The sequence below is a fragment of the Siniperca chuatsi genome, linkage group LG4 (genome assembly GCF_020085105.1).
Source record: "Siniperca chuatsi isolate FFG_IHB_CAS linkage group LG4, ASM2008510v1, whole genome shotgun sequence".
NCBI classification, from domain to species: domain Eukaryota; kingdom Metazoa; phylum Chordata; class Actinopteri; order Centrarchiformes; family Sinipercidae; genus Siniperca; species Siniperca chuatsi.
In genome coordinates, this window is record NC_058045.1 from 9681753 (window position 1) to 9708088 (window position 26336).

Here is a 26336-nt window from a genome sequence, read left to right on the forward strand (position 1 = left end):
ACCTATCACCAATACTCTCAGGAAATGTTTTACCCTTCACAAATGACATACTTAAGCAGCACTGTTGGAACCCTGCTGACCACATTAATTCATTTCCTTTGTGTTTCCTATGTTCGTTGTTTAATTGCTGTGTAATGTGCTGTGGTTGCCACAAAATTAATTGTCCCCGTAGGGATGAATAAAGCTGAACTTAATGGAGAATTTAGTTTATCAGTCCATCTAGAGCAGGGTTACCTTTTCAGACCAGCCCCATCTATCGCCTGTATATTAAGCGTACATATTATATTGATACCACTTTCTAAAGGCACCCTTTATAAAGGGTTTATAGGTTGTAACTAATGGATTTATTAATGCCTAATAAATCAATTACTAATGTTTTGTAGATCAGTTATAAGCCATTCATAAGAGCAACTTTTGGGTTGCCAGGTTGTGAAAAATCTTTTTTATTTGACAATTACGCAGATATAAATGTTGCTCATCTATTAAAAAAAGCTTGTGTATTTCACAGTTTCTAATGAGTCATCAAGTCTAGAGTTATAAGTGGTTAATAAATTGATTTTGGTCCAAATATCTGAGGGTATTTCCAAAGGGTAAGTTGTCCATTAGCCTATAAACTATTTACGAACAGTTGAAATAGACAAAATAAGTCTCCTGCTGGAGGAGGAGAAACACCAGCTGGCAACCCAAAAGTGATTCTTATTAATGGCTTATAACTGATGTAAAAATGAATGTTGCAAAAACGAGTTATTAACCACAAATAAAGCCATTAGTTACAATTCATAAACCTTTTTATAAAGGGTGCCCTATTAGAAACTGGTACCATTATATCTCTAACATTACTAGTTAGTAAAGCTGAAACATTATTAATAGATTGATCAATTGGGTGATGGACAGAAAATTAATCCTCAACTATTTTGATAATCGATTTATCATCATAATCGTCATTTATTCTAGCAAAAATGCCAAAAATGTATTGGTTCTAGCTTTTAAATTGTTAAGGATTATCTACGTTTCTGTATTTTATATCATTGTAAACTGAATATTTTGGACTGATGAACAAAAAACAAAACAAACAATATGAAGACACTGGGCTTTAGGAAATTGTGACATTTTTCACTATATTCTGACATTTTGTAGACCGACAGTAAACGACAGTACTGTATTTTGCTGTTACCGATTTCCTTGTAGCTTAATTTAGTACATAAAAAGCTGTTTCCCATGAATGTACAGTGCTCATACAGCACAGTGTAGTTCAAATGGGTACTATTGTCACTGCCTTCTTCTCTTCTCTCCAGTCCTTCCTCTCAGTGTCATGGAGGACAGTTGCTCTTAATGAGGATTTACCTAACACAATATTCAATGTGGAAAAATCCTATCTACACAGTGCAGCTCAGGAGCAGTAGATATCCATCAGCGTGCTCAGCAGCAGGCCCTGAAGAGCTCCAGAGGTTTGGAGACTCAGCAAGGGAAATAATGAGAGAAAGGAATGAGCAAGGATGGGAGGAAAGAGAACATCACCTTCCACTCTTGAACTGCATTATTTCAATAGTTGCCCGAAGCGGTGTAAGGTGCTTATTGGCTAGAAATGCAAGATAAAAGCATTCAGCAATACGTGCAGTTAATTACAAGCAACCTCAGATTGTTCTCAGAAACAATACAGCAAACATGACTAATGAGAAAAGCTGCTTGGACTGTATCACAGGCCCGGTGCAGTCCTGCGCACTGAGAGGCTAATTTCTTGGATGTTGATTCTGAAATGGATTTCAGCCAAAACACTTCAGGCCACAAAGGTAGAATGTAACATAGTGCCAGCAACTGTGCCGACTCAGATTTTATGTGCGGTGAATGATTTCACATCGCTTGTGTGATGAATTCTTCTTCTCTATCAAATATGCAGGTATAATGTGTTTCACTTGAGGTCTGAGAGAATATATAAAACTGAGAGATTGAACGTTAAAGTCTCCTGTTCACTTTATCATGGTTATAGGTATATTTTAAACTGCATATGGATGAACAGCATTTGGCTTATGACCCTGAAAAATATTGCCAAAGTTAGGGTAAGTCAAAAGTCAAAAGACCATTTACCTTTGTATTTTTTATGACACAATATCATGAAATAGGACATAACTTTAAAGAAATTGTTTTGGGAAATATGCTTATTAGCATGAGAGTTAGATGAGCAGATGGACCACTTTCATGTCTGTGCGCTAAATATGAAGCTAAAGCCAGGAGACAGTAGCTTCATATTTAGCTTACAGAAAGGTACGATTAGATTAGAAACAGGGGGAAACAGCTAGCCTGGCTCTGAACGGTAACAAAACCTGCCTACCAGCACCTCTAAAGCTCACTAATTAACACGTTATAGCTTATTTGTTAAATTTGTACAAAAATCAAAATGTAAAAACAAGTTTTGGTTTGACAGGGGGTCATGTGCCGGACTATTTCTTGGCCTGGTGCAGTGACTTCAAAGAGTCTTGTCATCACTGCTGTCAGTGTCATTTCCAGGAGCAACTCCCCTGTAAAACCACAACTTTGCGGTTTTAATCTTCGGTTTCTGTATGAATTAAATTAACAAGATGTAATGTGTTAATTAGAAAGCTTTAGGGGTGCTGGTAAGCAGATCTTGTTACCTTTAAACAGAGCCAGGCTAGATGTTCCCCGTTTCCAGTATTTGTTTAACAGACAAAGCAAAGCAAATATGAGCATTTTCCAAAGTGCTCCTTTAAGGGACAATCATAAAGCAGAGAACAAAATATAAAATGCAAAACTGCATTTTAATTACTGTATCTTCTTTCTGCCTGAGCTAGTTATAATACCATATACACAATTTTATTGAAAAGGCAGTGTATGATATTTTTCTGTTGATAGCAGTGTAAAGACTGATGATACATTATCTTGATCAGTGATGGGCTAAATAGATGCCTCAATCCTTTATTTTCATGTTATAGCAAATAGGTCAGGTGCTTGATGTGTGGCGAGTTCACAATACAATAAGTGTCTGCTTGACCCTGATATGATGTTATTGGAGTCTTGGACCTTTTGCAGTCTCTGTGAACAAAGAAAAATCGACTTCAAAAGAAAATGGAATAAGATCAATGCCGAAGACCCCGATGGCCCGCCCCATCCCCTACAGAATGTGATAATGTAGCTCACAGATAAAGTAAGGTCAAGCAGATGCCTGATGCTATTACAAAGAAAGGACGAGGGACAAACACACATTAATCAGTTGCAGGACTTTATGCTGTCCCTCTGTTCCCCCTCTCTCAGTCTGCCTGGAAGAGCAATCAGGTACGATTAGTTTGAGCAATAATGGTTGCTGCTTAATCAGCAAGTCAATAGGCAATGTTTCGCTTCACTCCTCCCATCTTGGCCACCGCTAATATAACACTTAACAAGTAGAGCAATCCTGACCAGTGTCTGGTACACACACACAGACATAATAAAACACATAAAGACACACACACTGTAAAAGACACACAATCTAATTCAACATCAGTCCTAGCCTAGTAGTTATCTCTGCACTGTAACCACACTGTCTGTCTGCTTATGTTTTCTTTTTTGGAGGAAAGGTGCGGGTTAAAAATAAGACAAAACATTACATAAACACAATAGACTTGTTGTATTATCCCTGCAGGCCTGCAACAGAGTGTAAAGTTCATTAAGCCAGGTTAATGCTAATCTTTGGCTGTGTGCAGAGGGGAATGAGGTTTTAAGACTGCAGGCAAGAGGAACATCTGTTTGCAAAGACTAATCCTAATTTAGAGAACTGCTGCAGCTATTCAGCAGAGCTGTGCCTCCTCTAATTTTGTGAGAATGTGATGCACATGGCACACATAGCCTCTGCTCGGAGGATGGTGTAAGTGTTCAGGCAGAGCGGTGTGTAATCTCACCGCCACACGCTGTGAGATCAGCAGAACAGGAAGCAGCTCTGACCATTTGACCAGAAATGGGACAGAATTAACGCTGCAATTATGTAAAGAGCAACCTTAAAAACAGGATACTTAATTTCTATATTCAAATGCAATGAAGCCTTTTCTTCTGTTTAAATCACTGTGTCTTTCAGTGATGTCACATCCTGTCATACAACTGTGTGCTAAATAATTTGTGAAGACGAAAATATGATCTGCAAATACATACCGTACACTTCCTTTCCAAATCCTTAATAGGGAGTGTTTTTATTTATGAAGGTAACTAATTATTTAAAAAATTAATTGAATCTATTGATTCATTTGTTCAACTGGAATTAATTGTTCATTCCAGGAAGTAAAAAATAATGGTTAATGGTGATCACAAGTTACCAGAGCTCAAAGAGATTTCTTCAAATTTAACACAATTTACAATGATATCAAAGAGGAAACCAGTTAATCCTCACATTTTGGAAGCTTTAACCAGAAAACGTTTGGTATTTCTACTTAATCAATTATCATAACTGCCATAGATTAATGTTCAAATAATAGTTTCAGCTCCAGTAGTGTGTATCTAGCAGTGTTGTAGTACTCGAGATCGGTCTTGATCTCAAAACTGGTCTCAAGACCACTTTTTGAAGGTCTCGGTCTCATCTCAGAATCGACCACATTTTTACTCGGCCTTGTCTCGGTCTCAGACAAAGAGGACTCAGGATTTTATTTCAAGACCAGTCAAGACCACAACTGCGGGGATATCACTATATTCCCTGTGCACTGTCAGATTTATTTGTTAACATCATTACTGTGACTGGATGTAAAACTTCCTGCTTCAAATGCATCCAATATCTTGACTCATTTCTAATTTGAAATTTTTGTTTGTGTTAACGGCGATCACCCCTCCCCGCCCTGCTTCACACGCTATCCAAGAAAGTGAATGTGGGGGACAGGAGAAGAAACTGTGGCTGTCTGGGAGGAGACGTCAGTCAAATCTTCTGTAATAAAAACTGTCAACTCAAAACACAAAGAGTTCATCTGAGAAACAGCGTCCAAAAGAAAACACACAGCAGTATGTAAATTCTGCAACGCAACGCTTACTGAGCTGCAGCTGTGACCACGTCAAACTTTTATCTCCACTTAGAAAGGAAGCATAAAGAAACGTAAGATAAGTGTAAGTGACGCTAGCAAAGCTACCTAGTTAATGTTAGCAAACTGCCTCTGCACCAAAACTCTTCAGAAATCTCTTCACCCAAAGAGCTTTAGTGGATATTAACTATACATATTAGCTACCTACCATAAAACTTCAATTAAAAGCCGTGCCCCAATTAAACACAGATCCATTTTACTGGCCACGTGTGGCAACACGTTTTGACATATAAACGCAGGTCATGAGTTTCAGTTGCTTGCCAGCTATTTGCCATGTAGCTAGGTGTGCAAGCTACCTAATTTTGTTAACATATATTGAGGGATGCAACGCTAGCTAATGCAGTGTTAACTGAGAAATTGTGGGGACGGGGCATGTGGTGACAAATTGTTGTTCCTAAGTTATGCTTTTGCTTGGTCTTGGTCTTGACTCTGCCTCAAACCCTCAAGGTCTTGGTCTTGTCTCGGTCTCGATACACTCTGGTCTTTGTCATGACTCGGCCTCGGTTTAGATGGTCTTCACTACAACACTGGTATCTGAAGTATTTTATTTTTTACATCTCTGAGTATGGACACACAGTGTTAATGAGCATAGAGCAGTATTGATCTAAAAGGTCACTTTAATTAAGATATCAATATAATTTGTGGAAAAAGGTTAAACCAATAGAGCGTCTTTCTCCAAAATCCTGGCAGGGAGAAGATGGGGGGCATTTTTTTCTCATAACGATGCCAGGTGTTATATAAGAATATGAATTCCAACTAAAATATGAAGAACTATACAACCCAAGGTTTAAAGTTACACCACTTATTTATCATTCTAAAAATCTTTTTTTGTGCTTCATGTCTGATAACTGTATGTGTGCTTATTGAATTTGAGAAAGCTGAATGCAGGATTCATGATGTCTCATCATAAACACTCATAAATCATGTCAAAACACCTGAAACTCACCTATTTTGGTTGACGAAGTCAAGCTTTTTAGTTGACAATGTCTGCTGCATTTCAGTCAGGTGGACAGACACTACATGTTTTACAAGGTTTCCATTTACACAGAAATGTCCAAAAACACAAGCCTATCAAATAAGGACAATGCACACTACTTAACATTACATTACAGCACATTCATTAGGCAGACGCATTTGTCCAAAGTGACTTATAGGAGAAAAAGATCTGTATAGGTTTCTTGTGTATTTTGTCACATTTTCTTGTATAATATACAGTCGAGAAGGATGAGAAATGAATAACTATAACTCTAATTTACACACTGTAAATGGTTTATGGCAGCTTGAGCCACAAGGAAGGCAGTTTAATAGTACTACCACAAGTACTGTTACGGCTACTACTGTTACTATTACTTGAAACTACGGCTTTTGTTTTTACTACTACTACTTTTACTGACGATATTAAAGGTGGGGTATGTGATTTATAGAAGGAATGCTCTAATTATGAAACTTAAAGGACCATACCAGTGGTTTAGCAAGTTGTATCTCTTTATCTATAAATGATGCACTGTATACTTTACTGTTGACAATTTTCAAATAGCCTTCAAGATGTAGAGTTGCAGAATACATTTTTACGTTACACCTAGACATTCAAATGTTGTAAGTATTTTCCCACCTTTTCTGGCAACCTTTGGTTTTCATTCATTATAGTTTCTGTATGATATTACGGAATTAGTACCAATACGAATAACGAATTGAAATTTGGACAGACAGATAATCTATCACAGTAACTATCCTGTCTGCAGAATGGTTTGAAAAGTCTGCATTGCATTGTCTCATAACAATAATGTGACTTTGACAAAAAATATATGCAGACATAATATTTAGTGTGTTAAATTACACAACTAACACAAATACAAAGTGTAATTACAGTATGGGGATTAATGAAAGCTAGAAAAAATACAATGAAATATCCAAACCACAGCAACATGATTTGCAAAATGGATAGTTGTAGCTAAAAGTATGTGAAGTAAATTGAGTGATACAAATGCACAGTCCCTGGTATGATCCATTACATTACATATAAAGATAAAAAGTTTAGAAACAAAAATACCAATTATGAATTGCCATTGTTTCTAATTGATTATTAGAGGTACATGAAGAGCTTAGCATTTTCACTTTATTTCACAATAGTTGGAGCATACTGCTTCTCACTGGCTGGAAATGCAAGCAGTAAAAAATATTACATTTAACAAGGTCAGAGCTTGCTCTAAGAGTTATATAACTATTTTAGCTTTTTGTATCAGTATACTGCTGTAGATGAGACAAGAAGCTCCTTCCAAAATCTACTTAAATATGGAGATGAAAGTATCAAAACAACAATAACAGAAGAAACATGAAAGGAGTCCTTTGTCTCAATGAAATCCCTTAGGGGGGCAATTAGGCTAAAAAGAGAATGACTAACGAATATGATTAGCCAAAGAGACCAAGAGATAAAAAACCTGCATGTGATAAGGGTCTGACCCCTGATGAGGTCACAGAAGCACTTTGACTTTGGTGACAAGAGACGGTGGTCATGTTCTTGTAAATGTTTGAATTAAGATACAGTAAAAAAGATCTGAGAACGCCTTATCACACCACATTAATAATGACAAACTGTAAAAACATCTTGTTGTACACATATTATTTGCATTTCAATTTGAAGGTAATTTCATGTTATAAAATTCAGGTTGTGGCTGTGTGAATGTCTGTAAATCTCCTTTGATCGTGATAATCTTTCTCCAGACAATATGACGCTCCAGAGATTTTCAGCATCGGTGTTTTGTCCTTGCTTCAGTCAAGAAATGGTTTAGGAAATGGTCTCACTTGGCTTCATGGAGGTGATGATAATAGTTAAGCCTGTCCCACACTGGAGCTATACCAACGTAACTGCATTATGTGGGTAAATGAACCATGCCGTGCGACACATCTTGAGTTAGTGTGAGACACTTGCTATCAGAGTGCCATTGACTCCTAATTAACCAGCTTTGCTTTCAAACAAGATGGTAATCCGGCTGTAATTAGGGATACTATGTCACACACGTTGCAGCCTCGGCAGCAATCTGCTTACAGCGAGGAAAAGGAATGAAAGAGGAAGGACTGTCTTACAAAGTAAACAAATGAACAAGGCCACAGGAGGAGAAAGAGAGAGCGAGAGTGAGATGTGGTCACTGTAATATACTGTAGCATACAGGCACACAGAGTAATGAGGACACTAAACAGGTGGAGAGACAAGACACAAACACACATGGTGAGGGTATGGGTAGAAAATGTTTAATAGACATGGCAATGAGAGGTGTACAGAGGCCCGGCTGCAGCACAGGAAATAATAACAGGAGAGGATCATGTTTCATGCTTTACATTTTATTATGACACAGCAGTGGGGATAAGAGAGGGGGTTTGAGGAGGAAGGGTGATGGTTTACCACATGGTTAGCTTGATGATGATATTTCCAGTGACAACAGCAGTGCAGTGGAGGCCACATAGTACATTAAAGCACATGAAGTTGGAGGCAAAGAAACAATGATGAGGCTATGACATCATCCCTACGCATTCAACTTTACAAACTGATGGAGAGGAGGAAGGACAGTGGCTTGAGCCACTGGACTTAGTGTCACACGCGCGCGCGCGCACACTGGCACGCACGCACACAAACTCCCAGCATGCGGAGTAGTTGCCTTACCTACTGTGTATCGACCACAGTAGGTTTGTGGTGATTACAACATGGAAGGAATATTATGTCATTTTGGAGAGAGATCATTTGAGGAGATGTGGGAGGCGACAGCTAGCGCTCATTGCAGCCCCCCCTTTTTTTCCCCCAACCTGCATCATCATCACCATCATCATCATCCGCACCAAGATTCATACTCACCACATACGCTTCCTGGGTGGAAGACAATGTTCTTTGTTGGAGGCGGTCACCCCCAGAGCCAGCTGCATTACAGTAATGTATTTCTGGTAATTCACCATGGTACTGTCCACCGCTACTAAAAATCCAACCCAAAGAAAAGCACAGGTGATCATATATCTCTTTATTCCCTGGCATCCGCCTCCGCTGCGTCTTCCATGCTCAGCATCACAACGCCATTTCCAGCGCTGAAGGACTGACAGTGAAAACACTCCCCAAGGAGCTGAGCGAAAGGTGCCGTACCGCTGCGACCCATGTCTGCAATGACACTCTGACCGTGTTTTAGCGCCCGCAAACAGATCGCCGATCCATTCGATTTGTAGTTTTTTTTGTGTGTGTGTTTTTCTTTTTGATACGGTCAGGATTTGGACATTATCTCCTTCCGCCTGCCTCCTCCCTCCTGTCCGGGGCTGGAAACACTCTCTTAAAAACGCTGCAGCGTCCAGGCGTCCGTGTGTGTGAGGTAGGGGAGAGAGTGTGTGTGTACAGTGTAGTCAGAGGGGAGCGACTGCGAGGGAGGGGAGGAGGGAGAGGGAGAGGAGGAGGAGGGGGGATCGATTCATTTGGAGGTGTTCAGTTGTAGCATCTGTTGGAAGTCCACAGTTTGTCTTTAATTACTTGTTAACTGTGGTATCTTTGTGTTACACACACACTTTTTTTTTGGAGGTTTGGGGGTATTTTTGCAGGCACGTCCTGTTCTACAATAGACGCTTTCCACAGAAGACATTTTGGCATGTCACAGTAGGAAAAGCACAGGTGTAAATAATAAAATTAATGATGGTTGAATTCCATTCACCTGCTTCAGTTTGTAACGCAAAATTTAACAAAAATGCCAGAAAATCGGCAGAAGAAAATGCGGATTAATGCGCGTTTCCATCCACTCCCTTATGAGAATATTAGGAGTTGGTTCATCCACACAAAGTTAATGGCACTAATTCCCCAGTCAAGTGCGACTAAACCATAGCAGAACAAAAGGACGCCAGTCAAACCTCAAATAAATTAAAACAATGTAGAAAAACATGATGGACATATGGCGTTTATGTTTGTTTTCATGTATTAATTTGAAGAAGGTTAGTCTCCCCACCACTCCACACAGATCTGATGTTTTCGTCGTGCTGTCTAGATGGTAACCCTGGTAACCACGAGATTTAGGTTTAGGCAACAAAACTACTTGGTAAGGTTTAGGAACTCGCACAATGAAGAAACAAATTTTGCAAGAGTTTTGCAAATCCAAGGTTACCATCTAGCACCTACTGTTTTCGTCTGCCGCCATTTTACATCTCTTCAGTGTACATTTAAGTCACGTGCTGTTTTAATTGAACTACGTCACATTTTGCTTTTATCACCTCAGCCAAAATGTATCATCCAATATTTCGCCTTTTTTTTTGACTTTTGAAATTTCCACTCAGCTTTTTAAGTGCAAATTAAAAACGCGCCTAAATGGAAACCCATCTACTGCAATGGCTCCCCTGACACACAACCATGTTAATGTTTTTAGTAACACCTGTGCTTGACAAGTCAACATGTCTGCTGTTAAAAGGTCTATTAGTAGTTACACTTGAAACTTAAAAATATACTGTAGGGGATGGCTGTACCACCAAGTTTTTGGGGTGTGGGTAGTTTCTTGAGCACATCACCTCTAGGGATGACTCCTTCATCATTTTCTTTAAATGTAAAGATGGGCTTTCCATCCCCAGACTTCTTATAACTTTGCCTTAGAAACTTTGCACTGATGTCTGCACCCTCAACCTTCTGCACCAATCCAACGTAGTTATACGATTTGGTTTTACCAGCAAAGCTCACAATGACAAAGTCACCAGCAGACAGATCCTTGTCACCATCATCATCATCATTCTGGACATCTGAACTCTCATAATCAGTGGTGTCGTTAAGTGGAATGGAGATGTCACTCTCTTCTGAGCTACTGTAGACAGTCACTTTCTTTTGGGTTTGGTTGGTTTGGACACTTTCAGAGCCCCTCTCTTCTTATTTTCATTCATTTTCTGTTTTTCAGCCCTTTTATTTTCTCTGTTGTGTGTGTTCTCCAGGTCATCTTCTGCTTCATCATCAGTGGTGTCATCAAGTGGAAGGCCCATGGTGCTTTCTTCTGAGCTACTGTGCACAACCTTTTTCTTTATGATTTTGTTTTGATTTGAGCCTTTCAGAGCCCATTTCTTCTGCCTTTCATTCTTTTTCTTTTCCTTTTTAGCCTTTTTATCTTGTTTTTCTTTGTGTGCTTCCTCCAGCTCCATCTTCTCAGGTGTGTCGGTCAAGATTTTTGTTTTTACTTTTTTCCTCATCATTCTGGGCCTTCTTGCTGTGGCTTTTGGCAAGGGAAGTATGACTTTTGGGGACACATAATTCCCATGGGCACCAGAACCAGTTTCATCACTTGATGAGTGCTCAGGATTTGGTTCTGGAAGAGTGGCAGGTGGCACCCCTGGGTCTGGACCTGTTTCAAGACCTTTGGCATGGGTTGGCTCCTCATGTGATGGTCCAGGCGGGTCAGCAGCAGCAGCAGCCCTGGTGGAGGGCTCTTCTGGGTTTGGCCTGTCTGTTACCATTGATGGGGCATAATCTTCATCTGGGAAGATATCCCTGTTATATGGGTATATGCCCGTAGCTCTGAAACCTGATGTGATGTTTGTGGGGGTCATTGCAGACATAAATGCTTGCTTCACAAGTTCTGCGACCTCGTAAATCGATACGGTTCGACCAGGATGTGTGCGCATCCAACCGTCCGTTGCTCTGAAGAAGTAGGTTTTCAGTGGTCCATAGACTGTTTTGTCCAATGGTTGCAATCGGTGTGAGGTGTGAGGTGGCAGGGTGAGCATAACGACACCATTTTCTTTAGCAGTTGTCACTGCCTTCAGTGAGATGTGAGATTTATGGTTGTCCAGAATGAGCAGGACTGGATGATCGATGGAGCAGTTTGTGTGTCGGATGAAGTGCTCCAGGAAGGTGGTGAAGACTTCTTCATTCATCCATCCAGACTTTGTAGCAAGACCTATAGACCCTGCAGGTGATCCATTCATGAAGGATTCTTTGAAACGAACACGAGGGAAAATAAACATGGGTGGGATTGCATTTCCTGTGGCATTTACTGCACAGGCCACAGTGACGAGCTCTCCTCTTTCAGCTGATGTAACTGAACCCACTTGTTTCTTCCCTTTCTCTGTGACAATCTGCTTGGGTGTCTGCACTGTAGTCACACCAGTTCTGGTCCATGTTGTACATCATGTGTGGAGGGAAGTTATACCTGAAATGAGATTATGAAGGTGGTTATGTGTGTAAATGTCAATTCTGCTACTCAGGCAGAAGACCCAATAGAGATGTGCACTTTTTCCTTTCCTGGCTGCCTCGTGTGTATGTGTGAGTGAGTGAGTGAGTGAGAGAGAGAGATATGTGATCCTATGATTGATGATTGATGATTACCTGTCCATCACTTTAGAGAGGTTATCAAAGAACTCCCCCCACGTTGTGCCTATTAAAGGCAGTAGCTCTTCCAAGAGAGGTTGCTTCAGGAGTGCGGCATGACAAGTGGTGGCGTGCTTTAAAAGCTGTGAACCAATCAGGACCTAGAAAAGTGCCATTTCTTTTGATACGGTCAGGATTTGGACATTATCTCCTTCCGCCTGCCTCCTCCCTCCTGTCCGGGGCTGGAAACACTCTCTTAAAAACGCTGCAGCGTCCAGGCGTCCGTGTGTGTGAGGTAGGGAGAGAGTGTGTGTGTACAGTGTAGTCAGAGGGGAGCGACTGCGAGGGAGGGAGGAGGGAGAGGGAGAGGAGGAGGAGGGGGATCGATTCATTTGGAGGTGTTCAGTTGTAGCATCTGTTGGAAGTCCACAGTTTGTCTTTAATTACTTGTTAACTGTGGTATCTTTGTGTTACACACACACTTTTTTTTTGGAGGTTTGGGGTATTTTTGCAGGCACGTCCTGTTCTACAATAGACGCTTTCCACAGAAGACATTTTGGCATGTCACAGTAGGAAAAGCACAGGTGTAAATAATAAAATTAATGATGGTTGAATTCCATTCACCTGCTTCAGTTTGTAACGCAAAATTTAACAAAATGCCAGAAAATCGGCAGAAGAAAATGCGGATTAATGCGCGTTTCCATCCACTCCCTTATGAGAATATTAGGAGTTGGTTCATCAACACAAAGTTAATGGCACTAATTCCCCAGTCAAGTGCGACTAAACCATAGCAGAACAAAAGGACGCCAGTCAAACCTCAAATAAATTAAAACAATGTAGAAAAACATGATGGACATATGGCGTTTATGTTTGTTTTCATGTATTAATTTGAAGAAGGTTAGTCTCCCACTACTCCACACAGATCTGATGTTTTCGTCGTGCTGTCTAGATGGTAACCCTGGTAACCACGAGATTTAGGTTTAGGCAACAAAACTACTTGGTAAGGTTTAGGAACTCGCACAATGAAGAAACAAATTTTGCAAGAGTTTTGCAAATCCAAGGTTACCATCTAGCACCTACTGTTTTCGTCTGCCGCCATTTTACATCTCTTCAGTGTACATTTAAGTCACGTGCTGTTTTAATTGAACTACGTCACATTTTGCTTTTATCACCTCAGCCAAAATGTATCATCCAATATTTCGCCTTTTTTTTTGACTTTTGAAATTTCCACTCAGCTTTTTAAGTGCAAATTAAAAACGCGCCTAAATGGAAACCCATCTACTGCAATGGCTCCCCTGACACACAACCATGTTAATGTTTTTAGTAACACCTGTGCTTGACAAGTCAACATGTCTGCTGTTAAAAAGGTCTATTAGTAGTTACACTTGAAACTTAAAAATATACTGTAGGGGAAAGTGGGGTGAGTTGTGCCAGTTTTTACTCAAAGTGACTTTAAAGTGAGGCCATGACAGTAATGCCTTCAACTTAAGAATGTACATATATTTCAGGATGTGGTGCATCCCTGAGAACAATAACTTTGGATCTGAAATAAATAGTTTCAGAAATATAGCTTTTGGGAAAAAGTGAGTCTTGTGGCACAACTTGCCCTGGTGCGGGGTAAGTTGTGCCTTTGGGGAGAATATGTTGGGGTAAATTATGCCAGTGATTTCTGAAGTAAAACAGAACATTTTAATGTTATGAACTGTAATGCTATATGAAAGCAAGACAAATTCAATACAAAATTACTTATTTAAGGTTTATTTAGATATTGTCACCATATTAAACTGTTGGAATAAGTCATATTTTGTAGTTTTGGTGAAAACACAAAAAACTTAAATACATAATATGATATTTGTGAATCATTTCAGGCAAAAAGGCTTTGGTAATAGATGCCTGTTGACATACATAGAACGCTATCTGTCAATTATGTAACATATAAGAATAAAGTGACTAGGCTAATTTCTAAACATCCTATTGTGCCACTTAAAAACTGAACAAAACTTCTCTAATAACATAACTGAAATCAGTGTTAGCTAAATTAAACAAATGGCAGGTAAGTCAAACAGTGATGAGGCATGCCCATCTCCTCACTTCTCCAGACTATCCCCTGTGGGTATGTAGGTCAAGGTGGTCTGGATCTGGCCTACTACTTAACATCCCACTTGTCAATGCTGCAGGGGAATATAAACTTCTGCTCTCTTCTGGCTGTACCACCAAGTTTTTGGGGTGTGGGTAGTTTCTTGAGCACATCACCTCTAGGGATGACTCCTTCATCATTTTCTTTAAATGTAAAGATGGGCTTTCCATCCCCAGACTTCTTATAACTTTGCCTTAGAAACTTTGCACTGATGTCTGCACCCTCAACCTTCTGCACCAATCCAACGTAGTTATACGATTTGGTTTTACCAGCAAAGCTCACAATGACAAAGTCACCAGCAGACAGATCCTTGTCACCATCATCATCATCATTCTGGACATCTGAACTCTCATAATCAGTGGTGTCGTTAAGTGGAATGGAGATGTCACTCTCTTCTGAGCTACTGTAGACAGTCACTTTCTTTTTGGGTTTGGTTGGTTTGGACACTTTCAGAGCCCCTCTCTTCTTATTTTCATTCATTTTCTGTTTTTCAGCCCTTTTATTTTCTCTGTTGTGTGTGTTCTCCAGGTCATCTTCTGCTTCATCATCAGTGGTGTCATCAAGTGGAAGGCCCATGGTGCTTTCTTCTGAGCTACTGTGCACAACCTTTTTCTTTATGATTTTGTTTTGATTTGAGCCTTTCAGAGCCCATTTCTTCTGCCTTTCATTCTTTTTCTTTTCCTTTTTAGCCTTTTTATCTTGTTTTTCTTTTTGTGTGCTTCCTCCAGCTCCATCTTCTCAGGTGTGTCGGTCAAGATTTTTGTTTTTACTTTTTCCTCATCATTCTGGGCCTTCTTGCTGTGGCTTTTGGCAAGGGAAGTATGACTTTTGGGGACACATAATTCCCATGGGCACCAGAACCAGTTTCATCACTTGATGAGTGCTCAGGATTTGGTTCTGGAAGAGTGGCAGGTGGCACCCTGGGTCTGGACCTGTTTCAAGACCTTTGGCATGGGTTGGCTCCTCATGTGATGGTCCAGGCGGGTCAGCAGCAGCAGCAGCCCTGGTGGAGGGCTCTTCTGGGTTTGGCCTGTCTGTTACCATTGATGGGGCATAATCTTCATCTGGGAAGATATCCCTGTTATATGGGTATATGCCCGTAGCTCTGAAACCTGATGTGATGTTTGTGGGGGTCATTGCAGACATAAATGCTTGCTTCACAAGTTCTGCGACCTCGTAAATCGATCACGGTTCGACCAGGATGTGTGCGCATCCAACCGTCCGTTGCTCTGAAGAAGTAGGTTTTCAGTGGTCCATAGACTGTTTTGTCCAATGGTTGCAATCGGTGTGAGGTGTGAGGTGGCAGGGTGAGCATAACGACACCATTTTCTTTAGCAGTTGTCACTGCCTTCAGTGAGATGTGAGATTTATGGTTGTCCAGAATGAGCAGGACTGGATGATCGATGGAGCAGTTTGTGTGTCGGATGAAGTGCTCCAGGAAGGTGGTGAAGACTTCTTCATTCATCCATCCAGACTTTGTAGCAAGACCTATAGACCCTGCAGGTGATCCATTCATGAAGGATTCTTTGAAAACGAACACGAGGGAAAATAAACATGGGTGGGATTGCATTTCCTGTGGCATTTACTGCACAGGCCACAGTGACGAGCTCTCCTCTTTCAGCTGATGTAACTGAACCCACTTGTTTCTTCCCTTTCTCTGTGACAATCTGCTTGGGTGTCTGCACTGTAGTCACACCAGTTTCGTCCATGTTGTACATCATGTGTGGAGGGAAGTTATACCTGAAATGAGATTATGAAGGTGGTTATGTGTGTAAATGTCAATTCTGCTACTCAGGCAGAAGACCCAATAGAGATGTGCACTTTTTCCTTTCCTGGCTGCCTCGTGTGTATGTGTGAGTGAGTGAGTGAGTGAGAGAGAGAGATATGTGATCCTATGATTGATGATTGATGATTACCTGTCCATCACTTTAGAGAGGTTATCAAAGAACTCCCCCACGTTGTGCCTATTAAAGGCAGTAGCTCTTCCAAGAGAGGTTGCTTCAGGAGTGCGGCATGACAAGTGGTGGCGTGCTTTAAAAGCTGTGAACCAATCAGGACCTAGAAAAGGTTAATAGTTTATTAGCATAAAGGGTATCTTCTCTGTAGGATGTGTATGGTGATAACTGACAATGAGCATGTCCTGGGAAAATAATTAGCAATGTTCCCTATAACTTTTCCTTAATAAATGCACACTTAACCTAACCTGCTTTTTTCTCTCTGATCCAGCTGGCAGGGATGTCAATGCCATTTCTTTGTGCATACTCAAAAGCCAGCTCACAGCATTTCATAGCACTTATGCCATGAAACATTGCTGCTAGAGCCTTTATATGGTCTGCCAGCTCTGTTTCCATGTTTTCTTTGAAGACTTGGTTGGCAAGTCCTGTTCTCTTATACCCTGTCTTTGTTACTTCTCCTATCTTTTTCTTCTCCATGAATCTTTTCAAGGTCATCCTGCAGATCTTCATCTCCCTTGCCACCTGACGTATGGTCTTTCCCTGTTGCACCTCTTTCACTGCTCTGTCCAACTCCACAAGAGGAGTTGAAGCCCTGTCTGTCTTCCTTTTATAACTGCGTGGCATGATGGGTTTTGTTCTAAAATTAAGAATGTCACATAGTTTAAGTGCTAAAATGTAAGAAATTACAAATTAATAATATGTTGAAAATAATCATAAGTGGGGGTGAGTTGTGCCACTGGCACAACTTAACCCAGGCCGTTTGGCACAAATCACCCCAGACCCACAAGTTTGAAAAACTAGCATGATTCAGCAGTTAAGAGCTAACATCATGCTAACTGTATAGACTCATTGTGTAGCCTGCTAAAGCACTAAATCATGTGTGAAATGTTTTCAAACTTATTCTATAATTGTTCAGACACTACAATCAAAAAACCTTGATCATAGAAATTTTACTTTGAAAGGAAAAAAACAGTTTTTTGAGTTAAAATGTGCTTACCTCTCGTGCTATGTGTCTCTCTTCTTTGGAGGATGAGTAAAATGGATGGCTTTTCAAAATGATGTGGTCACATGACAAATTTCTTCTATGGTTTTCCAGAAACAATGGGTGGAACTACTTCCCCCCTGGCACAACTCACCCCACTCTCCCCTATGTAGTTTGACAAAACATTTTTAGCACAAGCTCCACTCACTGGATATTTTCAGGAGCTTTCAGACACATCTTGTGGCCTTCATCAGCTAATGGAGTAAACTCGTAAATATCAATCCCAGATATTTTTTTATTTCTTTGAAGTAAACCCCATCTGCTGATGAACAAGAAAGCTAGACTTACTGAAACCTAGAGCTTTCAGTTGCATCTCATGGCCTTCATGCAGCATATTTCCAGTAAGTGAACATCGTACTAAGATTTTTTTTTTTGTCAAACTGATATTTCCGAGGTCAGTTATGAACCCCCAAGCTCATTTGGTATAAAGCCTGTCTACTCTGTCACACCCTCAACAATGTGAATTTAAAGTGAAAGTACTGTGAATGTAACAGCAAAGTTGACAATAAAGAACTGAAAGTTATTATTAAAGGGCTGGTGATTACTCTTGACGTAGTTAGCGCTCTTGTAAATGAGCAGGGCAACCAAATATGATTTCTGCTGCTCAAGTTCTGTCTGACTGATAAAAAAATCAAAGTAGTCAGAACACCTACACTCACAGATGGCATTTCTGTTGGCTTTATTTATGTGTGACACAAAATTGGAGATGCAAACAGGATACAGTTGGTGGTTAATTAAACTTCAATGTCACGCAAAATAAAATTAGGGAACAATCCTTCAGTTAATCTTGTGGTTCACGCAACATATGTCACATATTCCTGAAACATACTGTGAGGGAATGATGTGGCCAAAGACGATTTAAATTCTGTACATCACACACTCAATGCATCCAGTGTTACTGACTGGATGGATGAAACTGTAATGAATGATAGCCTATAGGATGTCACTTAATTTCATCCATTATCTATTCACCTGCTTATCTTTTGCAGGGTTGCGGGAGGGCTGGAGCCTCGGCTCACACTGAACAAGTGGTACACCCATAACCCATATAGACAAACAGCCACTGACACTCACCATCACACCTACGGGTAATTTAAGTTGCCAATTTACTTACTACGTATTTCTTTGGACTGTGGTAGGGAACTGGAGCTCCACACAGACAGGCAGCATTTTCAAAAATATACTATTTGGTCCAAGCAGGGCACCACAGGGTTTATTTGTCTATATGTCACGTGCAACATCTTGGACACCCCTGCTGCATTTTGAATAAACTAGATCTCATTGTTACATAGAAATTTGTTACACTCAGTATATTTTTAATAACAGAAACTGCAAGTTGCATCGTCAAATATATGTTCGAACATTGCCTCTCAATTACAGTAAGTGAGACTGTCACAGGAATGAGCAGAGCAAATGTTGTTGATGTCCAATATTGCTGTACAATCACCTTTTATACTGCTTACAATTTAAGAAATGAGAATACACAGAGAAAGTATTTTCTGTTGGATGGGTGAGCATGGATGGAAATTATGCCCAAATCACCAGTTTCATGTCTGCTGGTTAACCCCTCCCCCACCTACCTGGCACCTGGATGTGAACACCAGGTGGCACATATTAATGGATCTATTTAACTGAACTAATTTTGTTGGACTTTTCCACTGGAGACACCTCTTGTACATAGATTTACATGTTCCGAGGTTTCTTCCACTTTTTTTGTCTTGTTAGAGATCTTGGGTTGTGTTGGAAACTGTTGATTTTATGGGCCTAAAATATGAATTTAGAGTTGTTTATGAAGTTTTATTGGTGATGCTGAACATATATCAGAAAGAACAAAATTGTAGTTCATCTTTTAATTATTTAAATATTTTGTATATATCATTTATCATTTATTACTTCAGTCTATAATTGAAAGTGACATGTTTTGATGCTTGACGTAGAAAATATGTTTCTCAGTTCCGTTGCATATTATACGATGACTTAGTGTTTGTTAAATTCATAGAGGTGCAATACACAGCAGCTCTGTTTCAGTGAACTGCCCACACCACCTGTCATTAGCAGCAAACAGAGGCTGGCGTGGGTTGTTTTTAGGTCAATAGACTGACACACTGGTGCCGTTCTAAGCATCAGAGTAAGTCGATTAGTCTAGACTTTGAAGTCTTAGAGGAGAGAGCCGCCCTCTCACCTGAGTAGAGAAGTGCACTACTCACTCTCACTAGACCAGACAGACCTAAACAAAGATGTTGAACAGCACAAGAGGTCTGTGGAGGCCAGATAAATGGAAGCTGAGGATCTTATATGTATCTGCCATGAGCAATACAATACTAGAGAATACAGAAAATAGCTATTATAAGCATTATGTGATAAAGGGACTGGGACCATTGTAAACTGGTTTGTTAATTTGGAAAAATCGTACTGAAGCATATCTGAAAATGAACTTGAGCAACTGTTGTGTCCTACAGAAGATTTCCACCATAAAGCTAAACAGGCAGAGCATGGCACTGACACTGCCAGTGTCAGGGGAGCGAATCCCTCTGTGGTCGATGTTGCTAAAAATGTATGCACCCACGACACTGTAGTTTCCTGTGGATGAAAGTATCCCCCACATGGTGTGCGTTATGCTAACCTACAGTACTGACAGTGTAAACTTAACTTCTAAACTACTCTGCAAGTGTAGGGTAAACATAGAACTGCATGTTTAAATACACTACAGGGTGAGGTTATGTAAAATGAAAAATCTGATTAAATTCGTTGGGAAGAGTTGAATCAATGATAAATGTCCCTATTTCTAAAATAAACATCTAAGTTTCTATATCTTTAGGTATTTTATAAATTACAACATTTACAACAAAGCCTAATACAGAGAATGAACATCAGGCCTTTTCTGAAATTTAAAACAGCTCTTTTTGTGGTTGCCAGTTAGTTACTTCTGGGTGACTGGAAGCAGAAAACCCTTCAGGGCATTAAAGGAACCTAAATTCATCTAGTGCTCATATGTCAAAGAATTATTCCACGCAGTACCTGCTGGTGAGAAGGCTTCTAACCTAATCTGTGTACTGAAATAAAAAATAGCTACTTTTGAAATAAACAATAAAACTAAACTTTAAATATAGTTGCATACACTTGAAACAAGTGTAGATTCTACACAGATAGGTTTAGATTGTGCGGGATGATTCAGTTTTCCCATACAGAAAACATCTACATTGAGTCTTGGCTGCACACTGGCAGTGACGTCGCTGCTTCCTGTTAGTAGCCTCTTGAATCCAGTCAACACCCAATTAATACACCGCTAATGCGATCATCAGAGCAGAGCTGCACCTCAACAAACCTAACCAGCAATGCACTCTGTCACCTCCCATTCACTAGGACGCCATTCACATAACTCTGATTAATCAGACACTACAGATCATCATTATCAGGCATGTAAGACACAGCAGTCATTAGATGATGGGGAAACTGCTACAGACACACACACGTATACACACCAAGCCTCCTTCTCTCTCTCTTTCATAGACACACACACATGCATTACAGGGAGCGTGTATGGGAACCAGTAGTAGTGTGTCAGTGGGGAAGTGTTGAGACATCAGTGGGTCAGTGGTTGTGCTGCAGTCTGAAGCCCACTGCATACCCATGCACACTCCACTGCAGCACTTTGATTGCATCTCTCTGCATCTCCACAGTAATGGCTCAGAGCAGCCTGCCCCATCATTACCCTTCTCACATGAGAACCCACTGCTGACATCTTTTATTATACACCGCACACTCACACATACCGACACAAGCACGCTCACACGGAGAAGCACAAGCACACGTGTGCACTAATAACACACTAAAGTACTTTTTTCCCAGCAAGTATATAGGGCAGATGGGGCTGCCCTTCTTTCAAGTGTCCTTAGACTCTTTTGTCCACTTCATTCTGTACAGCAAAATCAAAAAAGCTGGTTTGTAGGACTCTGAGGTTGCTCCCAGAGGACACAAACCTGGACGAAAGCCCTAAGAACCACTACCGCTGTAACACCGTGATTTATTACTTTTGCACCAAACAAAGAGGAGAAGTTCACAGAGAAAGTCCTCTTCACATGAATGCACTGCACCAAGAAGAACAAGAGTAATGAAACACACGCACGCACACACACACAGTCACACCTCAGTGCTGTCGCAGTGCTTCCTCTCTATGTGCTGTGAGGTGAGTCATCAGCACAGAGAAGCATAACCTCACAGCTACAGCTAATCTCTCCTCTCCTCCTCCACCACCTCCTTCTCAACCTGCCAGCACAGCATCTCATTTTCTCCACTTATGGATGAAGGCACGGTGACTTACATCATCGCTGCAGCCTCACATATACATATAAGGCCACAGATTCAAACACATGGCCAACGCATCCTCACACACTCATCCTCTGTGGGAGAAAGTGATATATCCTGCAGTTTAAAAAAGCCAGTTATCCAATCAATGTTTCTGCGTAATCATGCATTTAATGCACTTAAATCAGCACTTTAATTTGAGAGTTCAGACTGAGATGACTGCTCTAGAGGTTTTATATGCTGGTTTAAAAAATTACAACAGTCCCATGAAAGCAATATGGAAGTCAACAGCTTCTTAAACTGGATGCAATCAGCTTCAGTTTCCATGCTGCTCTTGCAGTGATACACAGGTCCTTTGTGCCCTTTAAGACAGAAACCCAGAGATGTGATTAAATGCTGCATGTTCACTCTCAGTCAGCAGGATAATGACCAGAGACAGACACAAAAAGCCAAACTAATAAACACAGTGTCTCTTTGAACCTACACAGCTGACAATAAATCTGCTCTTCTGCTGTGGATCACAGAAAGTGTGCAGATCAGGAGGGTGAATAAAAAAAACACACATGACTTCGTGCGGAGATACAGCTCACCACGAGGAAGATATTCCCAGGTTGTTTCCATATATACAACAAGCACGGCTGCAGACATGCTTCCCTCTGTCACACGGGGACACATGCTGGCACACACATTCTGAAGCCAAGCATCCATGACTTGAGGCAGTTTCTGTCCTACTTCTCCTAAGAGTGAATAAACAAAAGATTATGCCGTTTTTATCTAGATATACATGCAGTCAACCTTGCTTGACACTTGATTCGCTCACTCTATCAGAATCTAACAGGTAATACGCGAGCAGGAAATCAAGGATATATCAAAAAACACAACAGCTCCTACATCCAAGTGTTGCCTTTCCTAACACCAGCAGATATATGTGAGATATGTTAGAATCGAATGAGCATCATCACACACAACTGTACTCAAGAGTCTTTGGCATACGTACAAATAAAGCATCCAACTCTGAAATGACATTTCAAGAGGACTTACATTGCCTTGTTAGCGTACTGCATCTCTTGTGGAGGCTCTGTGACCATTCTGGCTGTGTATGCTGCTATGCTGTGTTGTGTGTGTTAGTTTGTTTCTGTCAGTCTGTCTGTGTGTGTGTGTTTGTGTGTGTGTCAGTGCCCAGGGCCAGACCACTGGGATAGCTGTCTCCATGCTGACTTAGCTGTCATACATTAAATAGGCCTTCTTAACGGTCTAGGGAGCATATCAGCTTGTCTGTCCCGTCACTTCAGGCATCACATCCAAGCAAACCCCCACCCACTCTACCTCTCTCTCTCTCTCTCTCTCTCTCTCTCTCTCTCTCTCTCTCTCTCTCTCTCTCTCACACACACACACACACACAAACACACACACACACTGTCAACTGTTCCCTGTCTCTCCCCTCCCTCGCCCCACTGTCTTAGCTGGGCCAAGGGTACTCTCCAGGGGTCCACACACACCCAGAAAGACACCATCACTCAGTCATGATACACTCCAGGGCCTGCCACACAGTGACAAAAGCAGCCTCGCAGGACTCTGCAATAGTGTACCGAACTGCTCCGGTCACATACAAAAGAATATCTCAGCAGATGTCATTTTATTTCATGCTCCTTTTTTCTGTGCTTTCATTTATGTACGCAGTTATTGTAAGACAAGAATATAGTGCTGCAATAACCTTCACTTGTGTACGATCATTTCTGCCAAATGAGTCAAACTGCAGATAGGTGACAAATTAAAGGAAAAACCAAGTATAGTAGTAATGTGTTGGGTCACCACAAGTTACTTGCACTGGTTCAGTGCTCTTTGGCAAAAATTATTTAAGTCTCTGGAACCACTCTTCCAAAACATAATCCTTCTTTTGGTGTTTTGATGAGAGTGCTGTCAAATCTTATGAAAACATTTTTTCATGTCCTTATTTCTTTATGCATTTATAAGGACAACACACATTAATAATTTCTGTAAATGTGCCAGTGTTAGCCAGCCAGCTAATATTAAACTGCAGTCCTTTGGCCAGATGTTCTAAAACCAATGCAGTGACGGGTTAAGAAATACGAATATAAGACAATATAACACCGGTATGACAACAAAAGCAACAAAATCAGCATGCAATAGACAGAGTGCAGAAATCATGCAGACCAACAGGAAGTAGCAAAACCTTGATGCAACGGCAACATCCAGCATTCAGGACATGCAGCCATGCAAAGGAGCATAAAGCAACAGAACACAAATGAGCAACACTGTTAATGACCACATTTTACACACATTAGCCACGCCAAGCAATAAGACATAGGCCCATAGGTGCTCAATTGGGCTGAGACCTGGTGACTGCAAAGGCCATAACGTACGATTCATATCATACTCTGAAAACAATTTGGTGACCCCTCATGCCATGCATAGAATCATCTGCGTTCTTTATGGTTCTCCAAACATTTATTCAAGTACTTCCTTTAATTAATTCATTCATTTCTCATTCACCAGTATGTTTAATGAATAAAATAATTAATTCAAAAATATGAGCAGAGACAGTGGTCTAAATAACTCCACCAACGTCAGATAAATAATTTGGTATTTCTGTTGGCCCCAAGCCTTTTGATTGTCATCGTAAGGGTCTAAAACATTTGTAAAGAGTATTTAAAAACACTTAAGAGGAGTTTTGAAAATTAAATGAAAGCATATTTGTGCTGTTGGCAAAACCTCAGCTCTCCAACGTGTCAACTTTTTAGATTCTAAGAAGCCTTAGATTTAACCTCATCACCAAGATTTAGTTTATCTAATGTGGTTTGGAAACAACTTTATAGAACATGAAGTAATCCAGCAGAAATGAAAACACTCTAGATGTGAGGCTTACACAACGTCAGTGCTGTGTAAAGTGGCTCTCACCTGGAGTCAAACACAGGGTCAGTGTACATGGGAGGGGAGCACAGAGGTTGCTCTTCTGGACTTCTTAAGGGCACGGGGAGGCCCCCTTTCCTGCCCCGTCCTGGGGCACCATCTGTGGGAACAGATTAATATATTAGCCACTTTTTATGGCTCTGTTAATTTGCACTTCTTCCCCTCTGACTGGATGAGTAAGCAGGAGGATTCACAAGTTCTTAATTGTGGGATATTAGCCACAGATAAAGCAGACACTCACTGAGCTGTAAATGTGAGTCATTTTCTTGAGAGTACTCAGTTTTATGTAAATGTTAGTAAAGCATATTGATTTGGAATAGTGCAGCACAGACAAGGCTCTGCAGACTGCAGACACGTTGAGGCCATATGTTGTCAGTGGCTAGTTAGGAGCTCTGGCGGCTCAGTAATCCCCTCAGCCATCCAGATTTAAGAAGCTATTTTTGCTGGCTCTTAGTCTGTGGCGCTGGCTTACTGCAAAGTAGTTTTCTTCCCTTTATATTGTTTTTTGTCTTCTCTTCCTTACAGAAAATTAAATGCAACACAAGATAAGTGAAAATACTGGACAAATAAGTGGAAAGCAGCTAAAGATCAATGGGCCGTAACAGTTCTGTTCTTTGAAATACACACTGAAATGTTTTTCAAAGAGAACATTAGCACAGGAACACTCAGCCTTCTATGACCTTTATTTTTTGTTAGTCATTAATGTAATTAGTGGCTAATTAATGGCTGTACCTTCTACATCCAACAGAAAGCAGGTTAGCAGGTGGGGACACACTTCCTCCAAAACAGAGCAGAATGAGCAGAATGCAGCAGGCCCCTTGGAGGACAGATGGTCCAAGAATATCTCTGTCCGTTTCTTGGTGGACTCCTGTCCCAGTATTTCCTTGTACTCCCCGAGCGAGAAAACCTTATCATACACCAGGTAGGGAAGTACAGTGTTGACATCCAGCTCACTCAGGATCTTTTGTCGGTGCTGTTTGAGGATCTTAGCTGTCCATCTCTTCTTCTTCCTGGTGCATGGCCTCCTGCCAGGCCTCTGATGCTGCCTCTTCTGTTTCTTCACAAACCACTTTTTGGTGCCGCTACCAAACATCTTCAAGTTGAGGAGATCCACCAAAACTTCTTCCACGGCTCTGTCAACACAGTTCCCAAAGGAGGGGAGGTGCATATTTCATGCCAGTGAAGCGACCATGCCACATAGTTCCTTGAGCCTCACTTTGTTGTTGTCTGAGTCGTTTATCTGGGGCAGGAAGAGACAATCTGGACAGTAGCTGATTTCTAGCTGGGTACTTACTAACACTAAGGAGATTACTTACACTCTTAAGCACACCAATGCAAACTGCTCACCACTGCGCAAACATCCTCAACATATTATATTTTGCCTGTCTTGTTGGAGGATCAAACGTTTGAGCTACTTAAGTTGTCATTTAATCACCACATGCCCCATTTAATTAAAAATGTGTCTAACTAGTTTCTCTTTTCTGTTAGTTCCCTGAAGATCACAGACTCCACAGTTATTTTGGGTAATACTGACTAGCCTAAAAATCATCATGGAGTTACAAAAGAAGGCTTGTGAGGTTCCAGTCCACCACCCATCTTGGGAAATCTGCGTGATGTG

At 40.8% G+C, this 26336-nt stretch overlaps 1 protein-coding gene across 14 annotated transcripts in view; it reads right to left on the bottom strand.

The window, feature by feature from the left end:
- tjp1b (tight junction protein 1b) overlaps nt 1-25901 on the bottom strand; it is a 73360-nt gene extending 47459 nt beyond the window's left edge. For 8 of the 14 annotated variants that reach the window (XM_044193032.1, XM_044193019.1, XM_044193016.1 and 5 more), the window contains exons 1-2: nt 25451-25901; nt 24707-24818 (exon numbers count right to left, since the gene is read on the bottom strand). In XM_044193032.1, coding sequence (XP_044048967.1) covers nt 24707-24818; nt 25451-25886 — 548 coding nt within the window. In that variant the 5' untranslated portion in view covers nt 25887-25901. Of the gene's footprint in view, nt 1-8895; nt 9409-22828; nt 22910-24706; nt 24819-25450 lie in introns of those variants that run through there. The other 6 variants (XM_044193033.1, XM_044193026.1, XM_044193024.1 and 3 more) reach the window with 2 other exon arrangements.
- Between the last annotated feature and the right edge of the window lie 435 nt (nt 25902-26336).